We start from the raw sequence: 12,597 nt of genomic DNA on the forward strand, positions 1-12,597 counted from the left end.
AAAACTCAAGTTTATGAGTGGTACAAAGCCTTTCAGGACTGTCGTACGACCGTCGAAGACATGCCGCGTTCTGGACGACCTTCGACCTCTACCACCGACGAAAACATTGAAAAGGCAAAGGAAATCGTGTTCAAAAATCCTCATGTGAGTGTTAGAGAGATAGCACGAGAGCTAGGCATCGGTCGTGAGATGGCTCGTTTGATTTTGGTGGACAATTTGTGTATGCGACGTGTCAACGCCCGGCTTGTTCCGATTCACCTCAATTTGTTCAACATTATCAACGATTTTAAGGCCAAACATTCAATAAATACCATCGAACAGCCACCGTATTCACCTGATCTTGCACCGTGTGACTTTTTCCTGTTTCCCAACCTCAAATTACCACTCAGAGGAACGCGTTTTGAATCCATAGAAGACGTAAAACAGAATTCGCAGAGGGAACTCAAAGCCATACCGGAAAGCGCCTATAAAAAATGTTTTGATGATTGGAAGAAACGTTGGCATTTGTGTATCGCTTCTAATGGAGCATATTTTGAAGGAGATAAAATAAATATTGATGAAGATTAAGAATTTTGCGTTTTATTTAAAATTTCCGGAAACTTTTCGGTCACAATGTATATATGAGTTTAAATTGTAAAATGGTTGCATTATGCAGATTCGTAACCCTACCTAATGATAAAAAATTCATAACATTTAATTTATATGTGTCTAATATTTACTTATATAAAAATATGAAATGTATAATTAAGAGTAAGTATAATGAAATATAAGAAATAATTAAGAAATTAGTTTAATGATATAGTATTCTTCATTTAAACTTGAATTTTTGAGAACACTTTTGAGAATTTAGAAGCGACAACTGTGTTACAAAATTCCTATTAATTACATTAACATTTATATAATTAATATGATATAATATAATTATTTTAATGATTATAATATTTATAATAATTAATGATTATAATTGAAAAATCTTAGATGAATATCAAAGTTTTGTTTATTCTATTTTATTAAAAATAAAAATAAATTTTCAATAGGGTGTGATAGTGAAGAAATTTCAAATATAAAAATTTAATTTTTAATCAACTGACCAAATATCTGTTTCAGATACCGTTAAAATATTTCATTAGTGGTCGTTGGATTTATTGTTCGTATATAATTTTTAGACTGTATTAGTTATGAAACCCTGTCGAATTTAAGCCGTATATTAACATGCGAATGTCTCTTTTGTCAGTATCACAGTGTAAAAAAACCTGTCCAATAACCGCATTACTAGCGATTCTAAGCATACCATCACTTTCTATTATAATCGAGAAAGAATCCGTTTTAGTTGTCTTACGGTATTTCTGAGCCTAAAAGTGCATGAATAAAGGAGTATTTCTGAAGTATTTTAACACTTAGAAAACGTTCTTCATTGTCTCAAATTACATAGGAATGATACACTATTCTCAAAACTGATCATTTTCAGAAACTTTCAAGTCATTATCAATGATTGTAATATCTGGAGAACAAATTTTATTAGTTGCAACTCCGGCTCACAGATGAATCAAAATAAGAAAACTGTAGAACAAGGGTAGAAATTTATATATAAAAACAATTTCAATGGATGTCTATCTAATTGTCATGCAAAAATGTATGACATCTAAATAGGTATAAGGGAATATCTTCGCAAAAAGATGAAGGGAATCCATGTTTACCCAATAATAAATTGCCAAGCTGCATGAAAAGTCCTACAATTTACAACGATAAAGTCAAAAACAGTAAATAATTGTTAATACCTTATTAATGTTGTAAAGAGGTTTAATACTTTAGTATTGGGTCTTAGGGCATGAAAGCCTCAGCGATAATTGAAAGCCTAATTAGCAAGAGAGGGGCACAGATGCCCTTAATTAGAAGTCTTTCTAACAACGGGTTTAATAGTGCAGGGCGACGGCAAGTAAAACAATTTCTTATTCTTAAGTATATTAAGCATATTAAAGATATATTGCATAAAGTAAAGGACAGGTTTTATTATGCCTCATTATAACTGTTTAGGTTCGTCGCGGTGAATGATATCTAGAGGTAAATTATCCTAATTATGAATTCGATAATTGTGAGTTAATAATTAAATATTGTTTAAATGGCAATTACATTATCGGGTAAAGGCATAATATATGATAAAAATTTTGTTACACTGCATTAACACGTTCTGTATATGCTCTCAGCTCTGTGTAAGCTTAAAGAGAGCACAAAATTAAGATTTTTGTGTTTTCAAAACTGTTAAATGAAAAATGCTATATATAGTGTTAGCATACGATTTACATATACCATATTTAAGATAACACACAAAGAGACAAAAAAAATTAATAAATAAAATAATATGTATATAAGTTAAATTTAGTGTTTGTAATGAATCTTAATCACTAAATTGTGTGAATGAAAAATTTTAATTTTAAAATATTATATAAATATTGGAAAAATCAAACAACGAATGAAATTTTAAAAATATTTAAAAAAAAACAAATATAATAAAAGCTATACAAATTATTAATATATACTATTATGTAATATATCAGACTTTCTACATTTGAATTATACAACATATTCTTTTGAATTATGAATTTTTTTAAATTTACTTAATTCATAACTTTTCGATAAATTTTTTTAAAATATAATAACCGAGCATACGTAAAAAATACAACAACAATTTACACATATATTTCTTTTTTGTATACACATATAACATATACAAACGAATTAATATAAATATCTTCATTTATTTATAACAACAAATTATTAACGTTCTTTAATATTAAAATATATAATTTCATTATATTCTACAATGATAACCCTTACACTAATATTTTATTATTAAATCTTCAATTTTGTATCTATAACGGTTATTTGTCTTCATGTTCGTTTATTATTAAATAATTTATTCAAATTTAAAATTTAAATATTCAAATTATATTTAAATATATACATAGTTATGAACATATATATGCATATATGTATATATATGTATTTTAAATATGTTATATTTTTGCAAATAAAAAAAAATTGCTTTTATGTTGCAGTTAATCAAAATTGTTGCTGTTTTTAATTTTAAATATAATTTTTTTTCATCATAATATAATAAAAATTTATTATATATAAAATGATCACAGTCAAAAAATGTAGTATTAATATTGTGCTTTCTCTTGAATTCTTGCATTAATAATTTCACTAAAAGAATAGATTAAAGTAAAAGTAATTATATAAATGAATAATACAAAAGTAAAAAGAGTTTATTTTATTTATATTGAAATTAAACTTATTCTAAAATTCTACTCATTACAGAATGCAGTACGCTTAAAAATACCTACTCGTAGTGTTGTTTTTGTGATGCAAATGAGTGTATGAATGGCATAGGAGGTTTCTTACTGGCACAAAGGATATAACTATTTTATATTTAATAAAAATTACAAACAAAATTAGGTATTAAAATAACTAAAAAATTTTTAACAGCACAAATAAAAATTTTATTTTATTATTTAAAATTAAATTATATATTAATGTAAATTATTTGCTGATTTTTTTATTTACTTTAAGACATAATATATTATTTGTATTTAAACTAAAAAAATTTGGAAGTTATGCGCAATATATTTAGAGAGTGAGCCTATTGATAATTGTTATATATTGGGAGTGTATTCTATGCAATATTTATACGGTATTTGTAAAAAAGTACAACCATTGATAAACTCTGAGAATGTGTGTTTATATTAAGTAACTTCGCATTGCTTGAATTAAGAGTTATTATTATTCTACCAAACTTGCTTCAGAGTAACAGATAATTAAAAAAGTAAAGGCAAATAAAAAATATTACATATCTTACCTCTTATCATAATATCTGCTTGTATTAGAGTTAGATCTCAATAAATAAGACATCCTACAAAATATAATCAGCAGATATCAAAAGTTAAGAAATGTAACCAGTTAGAGAGAATGGTATTTAACTATATCTAGCAAATTAGTTAATCAAATTTTATTAAGAAATTCTATCTAACTTTTTGAATACTCTGATCAAGTTGATCAAAATATTTAAAAGTTGTGAAAATTATATACCGATGTACTACATATATGTTAATGTGCTGAATGACTGAAATTTCTTTACTTCTTAGTTTTATTTTGAATACTCCATAATTTTTAACATATATGACAATTTTCAGACAAGCGTCATTTGTCTTTCTAGTTTCAAATGTGTATTATTTTGTATCATTAATTCTTATCTTTTTCACTACAATGAATACATTTAAATTAGGAAGATATTTTATATTTGTGTGGTAGGCTATGAATTAATTACTAAAAGTGTGATGAACGTTATATTTTTATGGTTATTCTAAGTTTGAATATAGAAAATTCTTTCTTTGCTGCTTAGTTCGCCAAAAATGTAGCGAAATTAATATTTCATAATGACAGAAAAGCCCGTCTGGTAATGGATTTAGATAACTACTTTGTTCCTCAAAGGTATGTTCAGGTTGTATTCTGAAGCAAGTGAATTTAGCATCAAGATGACTTCTTTGCTCCACAAAGGTATATTTAGGTAGTATTCTGAAGCAAGTGAAACTAAGTTCATGTCGTCTGATTATGATTATCATATATTGTGCAAAACTTCACATCTCATTTCAATGAAATGATATTTTTTTCTCATTTTTTAAAAATAAAAAAAAATTCTAATTACCAAAAATTTATTCTTACGGTTTCGCGAGTACTGTTCCTGGCTATATCCTTGGAAGCATACAAGAATAATAAGCAATAATACCATTTCAAAAATTATATAGAATAAAATAAAGAATTTCCATTGACAATAATATATGATGCACTATAGTTGTTCCTTTGTTCGTATAAATTGTATTTAAGTGGCTAATGCGATATAGTAAACTATTTGTTTTAAAAAGAATTAGCAAATTATTTATAATTAATTGTTATATCGACCAACTTACAATAAGTTTTTTAATTATTACCGTGCTTAGGTCATTTATTTAACATATAAAATTATAAAAAAATTTTATAAACTAAAAATTACACTTATTAATTTGTGTTAAATATTTTTATTATAATTTAATTGTTATAAAAATATAAAATATTTATATGCAAAATAAATGTTTTTGTCAAGGGTTCATCAACAAAGTAGGAGGTTTAATTTGTATTGAAAATTATGCTGTAATTTTTTTTTTAAATAAAACATGTTTCAAAATGCAATTTTAAAAGAAATCCATTTTGTAAAAGCTTATACAGGTTGGAAATCGAAATATCGAATTTATTCATATTCAGGGTTTTCATAGAATTTTCAATTTTAATAAAACGTTTTATTATTATCTAATTTGATTGCATCCAAAAAAATAAAATACATATTGAATTCTTTTTCATAAAATTATAATGAATAATATCGGGGCTTTAGTTTGTAGTGCTTATCGTTAAGCCGACTGTATCTTTGGGTTACAGAAGTACAGTGTTATTGAACATAAAATGAATTTCTTAACTCCTTAAGTTAATAGGAAATGAAACAAAAAATAAATATTTAATTTCTGGAGAAGTAATAAAAATTTTCAAATTAAAAAATTAATCTCTGTGCCAGTAGTTTTGTCCAATTTATAATCATTTCCTAAGATGTTTTTATTTATCAATGATAATTATGAATGTGCAAAATGTGCGCCTGGCAAATTTCTTCAATTTTCTATAAACTATTTGCTTACAATTTAGTTTATTAGCTTCATTTTTTCTAATCAGTATTTAAGGATGGATTTTATTAAATATTTTATTTTTTTCATAAATTTCATATTGGGTTCTCTAAAAATAGTTTTGTTGTTCAAACTTATTTTAGCTAAAATTACTTTACACTTAAGAATATTTCTTTAGGTATACTATTTTTTTTTTATTTTTCTCAGCAGTACAAAAATTACTCAATGCAATTTATTATAACTAAATTAGACTTTGCTAATATTTCAACTAATGTTATTAATTTCAATGATTTCTAATTTTCATGCTCTGAAAATTATTGTATTATACTTATATTTTTACAATTATTTGTGAATCATTTTTCTTTTAATTTTATACTCTAATAATTACATATATCAATCTTAGGAATTACTTAGTTGGATCGTCGCATTATTATTTTCTCGAGATTTTAATTTTATTGCTTACAAAACGACGTTGGTTTAATTTTTTCGATTTGTATTGCAACATTGGCTTTAAGAATTTATGCCATTGTGATAAAAAATAACTAAAAAGATATCAGGCATTTCTTGGTGCCACATTCTGACAGATTTTATAAATTTTACCTGTTTAAACTTTTCACTTTTTCAGAATTACTACGCATCTGTAGTTAAAACGTTTTTTACAGCAGTGATATTAATAGTAGTAGTGTTTGTTGTTATATTGTGATAATAGTTTACTTCGATTGACACTATGATGGAAGAACATATAGATTATCCCTAGCAAGTTCTGCGGTGGTAGTAAACCTGTGCTAGAAGCCGCTACTAGTTGAAGGATTACCTAAATTGCTTTCCACTGTGTCATCCTTATGTCAGAGAGGTGGTTTATATACTTCGATTGCAGGCGTTAACATATCCACGCGAGTTGATATCGAGGTGTCACTGAAAATATTTAAAAAATATTTGTTAGATATTAAATCACTGTTAGAAAAAATACAAAAATACATATATCATTTATTAAAAATTAACTAATATAAATTATTTTTCCTAACACATTTTATGTATAATGTACTTTATTGAAGTTTAATTTTTAGAAGATATTGTAATATTGTATTATAAAAATACAATAATATATTTTCGGCTCTGATTTCTAGCCGATTTTAATAGAATAATAAATATTCGGTTATATTTTCACAACAAAGACAAATTCTTACGGGAATCTTATATTGCAATACAAAACCTTTTAAGAAATATGATAACTCAGCATTAAGCATATATATTAAATAATATGAAATATATATCATATGTGATTCAAATCCTTAAAACGAAGAAATTAGAACTAAAAACTAGAATAATAAATAGTGCACACCAAGAAAATGCAAAGGGATGTTTTAGTCCGTATGCTACATATCAATGTTAGGGAGTTGGACACACTATTCCGACGACAGTCGGTTTGACAGAGCATAAAGCAATTCATCTTCTCACCACAAAAAAAAATCTCTTGAATATCCGAAACTGATCGATGTTAACAGATTATGGTATACTTCTTTTGGATAGTTAATAAAAGCCGTAATAAAGCCGTGATTGTGTCGTAACATCACATGAACTTTAGTTTCTCCGTTAGGTAATGTTACCTTTACACCGTCATGTCTATATTACTAAAATTTGATTGTGGATTTCTATTTACCTAACTTAAATGTATTACTCATCTCGTGGTTATTTTTGAGTATTATTGCTATTGCTATAATAAATAATAACCCAAGCTTTTCAATTTATTGTGCTTTTTTTAGAAAAATTCTGCTAAGAAAATTCTGACAAATAAAGTATCAAGACTTCAGTATTATTCCATGATAATTTTATGGCATGAGTAGATAACATTGATGAAGCTTTGTGTCTGAATTTGCAGAACAAGTGGGGACATGCATGTATGCAATTAATACATGTCCTTAATTAATTAAGGACATGTATACAATTAATATAATAATCGAAGTCACTTCTAATTTTTAAAGACAAAATTGTTTTATTGATGATGAGATTAATCTTCTTATACAATTTTAATCCAATTCAGAAATGTTGTCTTAATTGTATTTTTAGAGCAACTTTCAAGTATTTCTAATAAAATACAATTAATTCACTTTTTATGTTATCTTAATTGCTTGCAAAGTATCAATTTTTGTACATAAAAATGTACACCACACGGACGAAATTCATATATAAAACAATTAGATCGTTCTGAATTAAATGTGTGTTATTCACAAATTATCGAATAAGTTTGTTCAGAGTCTCTTAGTGAGGCATTCAATGAATTTGTTCATTAAGAAATTCTTTTGATATAAAAAGTTTTATACTCGCGCGAAACAAAAATCATAAAATCTTTTCTGTGTATTTCTTTCAACTGTGAGTTAGCCATACAAAAGCTGCACAAATACTAAAAAGCAAAAGCGAAAATCCCCTAGTCAAAGTAAATTGAATTAATCCATCAATTTTCTTGCCATGTTCAGTTTGATATGTGGATATATGCCAAATTCTTAGTTGAAAAAAATTTATTTACGTGCTTCGAAGCTTTCATATTTACTTTCAAACTTTGTCTTACACGGTGAGGAGACGAATCAAAATCAATCAATCTTGTAATCACAACATGTGGGTACCACTGCCTAGATGTGTACTTTGGGTTTAGTATGTAAACTGCGGTGAAGATGAACAAGTTTTGCATTAAAATCGATGAATATTTATTTTGTTCTGCAATGAATACATAAACATATAACGCATATATTTTTAAGTTTCAATAGATTCCCTTGTAAATACTTTGTATTATTGATTCAGAAAACAATTAAGTACTCTAAAAATGGGAAGACGGCTCTTCTCTTTTAAGCATTTTCAGTTTCTAGTAGAACTTATAAATTTTCCTTCTTATAATATTGGCAAATAAGGCATTTACTCTATATAGATTACATAACTAAAAAAAAGTTTTAATCTTTCCACAACTCTATCATATTGACTGCATGAGAGTTATTGGGAGCACTTAGTTTTGACTTAAGCCCTTACAATTAATGACACAAAAATTTTGAGCCATGACTTCCGGTTTGAACTTTTAAATCTTCCACACATAGTGTAATAAGACACCTACCAATAAATTTTATTTCAGTTTTCGCACTTGACTATATTTTGATAGTCAATAATTATACGTAGCAATGTATTTGATTCTTATAAATACTTTAAAATATTGCATGTTCATACGAAAAGCGTAAACTGTCTATAATTATTAGAGACATTTATGATATTTATTTATATGTATATTTAATTTTTTAAATTTCGTACCTTAGGCCTATGAAAAGTAATATAAATTAAATTGTATTAACGCCCACCTTCTTAACTTAATCCCAGATTTTTAAATAAAGTTGTAGTCCTGCTTCGATTTGTTGCTTCTATATGGTACGTAGGCGTCTAGATCTTCTGCTGTCTTGTAGAATAATTGCTTTCCGTTTTGTGATTTATTGAGTGTGAGCTATTTAGACGTACTAATTTAATTTTAGGCATACTGATTACTAGTCTAGTAGTATTTATGTTTGAGCTTCTTATTTCGACATTAGTTAACTCTGAGCTATTCAATCGTATTAATTTTACTTCAGTTGCGGTAATTTAGAGTAGGTAAACTTCACTTATTTTTAACATTTCTTTAAATATTTAAGAAAGTGAGCAAAACTGTGAAACATTACATAGATATTATCTGCGTAATACAGGTAAGCTAAATGTGATGAAAGTGTTAAACAAAGTATACCTTCTGATCAAAAAAGAAAAAAATGTGTATAATAGTGTTACCAGCGTGAAAATAAAAAAAATTTGCCGATTGGATAAGCGCGGGAATTCAAAAATTAAAAATTAAAGTTCTTTTTTTTATAACAAAATTTAGTATAATCATACTGTATAGCTTACTTCGATTATTTATCAACTTATTTTAGATAAAATTTAGAAATGGAATTAATTCAAAGAAATTCAAACAAAACTTTCGTGGTTTGTTGTAACATTTTTGAAATTTGTCACAATTAATTATAATTTTTATTAGTGCATATAAAAAATGAATTGAATTCAGATAAAATTAATTAATTTAAATAAATTAACTAAATTTTTGTTCTTGTCTTTTCTTTGCTATTCGAATCCGTCTAACTTTTAAATAGTTTGTTTTCGTCATAAAGTCTGGGCAAGAAAAAAGTAACCTTAATAATTAATTACTGTTCCTTTTGTTTGAAGCACTTTGAATTGATATTTAGATAAACTCTAATTTTACGTCAGCCGAGTAATATTTGACAACATTCTGTTAGAGTTTATTTACTTAAATGCGGTAAATAACCACTAACAAATTCCACTACAGATACCCGAAACTAGATACTCAATACCACGTAAATTTCAACAAGTTTATGACAGACATACGCTAGTGGGATTATGACACACTCGTGTCATAGATGGGGTCTTAGTAAACCTTAAGTATACAAAAATATGATTTGCTTGTGCAGAGGCGCCGCTACACATTATATTTGTCAATTTAAGGCGAAAAACATATTTCTTAGTCCGCAGTATTCTTTACATTAATTTAACTTTCAATTTTGAAATTTTAATCAATTTAGTTGTAGACTTGAGCACTGTTCGCCTTTGCAGTGCGCTTCGTGTTTTGGTTTTGTGGTAACGCCACTGCACCAAATTGAAATTGGAGCGCCACCATAAAGAGCCCAGTGACTTAAAGCATGTGTTTAAGCATCTGAAACCGGTGTGGTTTTTGTGGTCGTGCTGGCTTTAATGTGCATTTTATGTGCTGCAATTTATCAACTCAGATACATTTTGTGGAGGCCTAACATTATAGTCCGGAGTTACTTGTTAAGCAATATGTGTTTTAAGTACAGTTAAATATGTCCTCGCGATTCCGTGACAGTTTGTGTCAGTAGAAAAGGTTAGTATTAAGTTCTTTTGTTTGCTGTAGAAATTAAATCCTTTTAGACGGTGCGACTTTAGTAAATGAATCGCAGGTGCCAATTGCAAATAGAACACTTTCAGGCATTTGACTTTCCTTTTACATTGCTTTAGCATAAATAATACTTACGAGCACGTGTTGCAGTTGGCAGAGAACTACAACACGTTATAGTTATATTTTCATATAACATTGTTACTGTCGGTGGCAACTTGGTTGTCCTTTTGGGAGAATATCACAATATGCACGCCCTTTAATTATTTTACAACTTTGTCATATCGTTATTCGTTATTCGTTTACTTGGATTCTTATGGAGTGGTCTTTCCGATTTTTATTGTTAGTATTTGTACTGGAAAGATTATAACGCCATTTAAGTTATAATATTTAAATTTGATTTACAGTGGATTTAATTGCATGAAGTTCTTGGGGAATTATAATTCGCTAAAGATAAACGACAGTCACAGTACGTAGAAGATATATGAAATAAAGTAAGGCTGTTGTCTATGTCAAAATGTCTACTGCAATTAAAATCAAATTAAAATAATAATCAAATTAAAAATATATTAATAAAAATATATTATATTTTTATTAAATTTTAAGAAAATATATTATCAAAAATTTAAAAAATTGTTTTTGATATTTGGGAGAACAAAAACTATACTTGATTTGCATTTAGTCAAAAATTATGATGATAGCAATCATGATGATAGATGATGATAGATTATCTTTAATTATTTAATGCTTACCAATTTATTTTACATTATAACATGCTTAGTTTGTTAACTAAAAGCAATGGTTACGTTGCTATTATGTGTTCTATATAATCCTTGAGTTTTAATGAAACTCTTTTATTGTTGTGAGATAATAACAAGATTTTGTCTGCTGGAGTTTCTTTTTTATTAAAAGATAAACCATTCTCTTTCTTTTAATGTGGTTAGCTAACATATAGGACGTTTTAAATGTCTGTTATGGTAATTAACAAAAAGGAGAATTCTTTTTGCAGTTTGAATTCTTTGCAGTCTCATCAGTTTTAGTTTTGTACTTAATAGAAATGCTTGTTAAGATGCATAAAACAATGTCTTACTAAGAGGTAAAATTTTAAATTTTTTTAAAATTTGTACAACAATTCTATAATAAATAAAGGAAAAAGTATAGAAGAACTTTTTATCTGTTCTATTCAATTCTTATAATATTGTTTAAGCTTTATAAAGCGCAGTGCCTATTATTATTCAAATACACACTTACATTATAAGAATATACATATTAAGGTTTTAAATAAATGAATTTTTAAGGATTTAGCATCATATTTTTCAGATGAGAACAAAAAGAAGATTATATATTTATTTAGTGAGTATTTATTTTTAATGTATAGTGTAATTTTTTTTTTTTAATTAATTTTCTTTTATTGCGATGTCACTTAAGAATAGACAATAAACAATATTTAAGGTCAAGTGACTAAATACTTAAAATTTTTGTGGGCTTGAGTGGACTGTGCTCAGTAGCACTTCCGTCTGTTGAAGTCTTCACAGATTAAAGTATAGAGTAATTATTATTAATTTCTTAACTTAATATAATTAATATAGCATAAACCAGCTCCACTACTTTATGAAAGTATTTATTTATTTGTGGTTTATCGCATTTAAATTACATTTAATTTTATTTCCATAAAGTCATAAAAAATTTCTCTTGCGAAAATTGTTTTTATTACATAGAAAGGTAAATCTGTATATTTTGAGCGTTTGAAACGATTTAATCTAGTTATGTAAAAAATTGAAGTTAACTGCAGTTTGTTTTAATTATTTTTAATCTGCAGTGCGGCCGACGGAATGCTGTAGTTGTGATTGTGTTTACAAATTAAATTATATTTAAAATGGCATTATAAAATGAAATAAATGCATTGGAATGTGGTGCAATTGTTGAGTGTGAAAACATGTATAGCGGTATGGAGACATATCACAAACT

At 26.7% G+C, this 12,597-nt stretch overlaps 1 protein-coding gene across 1 annotated transcript in view; it reads right to left on the reverse strand.

Moving 5' to 3' along the window:
* Positions 1 to 6,219: 6,219 nt before the first annotated feature.
* The window catches only part of LOC119684874 (protein tipE), a 47,877-nt gene continuing 41,499 nt past the window's right edge, over positions 6,220 to 12,597 (reverse strand). The window contains exon 2 of the mRNA XM_038099007.1: positions 6,220 to 6,617. Within this exon, the coding sequence (XP_037954935.1) occupies positions 6,548 to 6,617 (70 nt within the window). The 3' untranslated portion in view covers positions 6,220 to 6,547. The remainder of the gene's footprint in view (positions 6,618 to 12,597) is intronic.

This window comes from Teleopsis dalmanni, chromosome 2 (assembly GCF_002237135.1).
Source record: "Teleopsis dalmanni isolate 2A chromosome 2, ASM223713v2, whole genome shotgun sequence".
Taxonomy (NCBI): domain Eukaryota; kingdom Metazoa; phylum Arthropoda; class Insecta; order Diptera; family Diopsidae; genus Teleopsis; species Teleopsis dalmanni.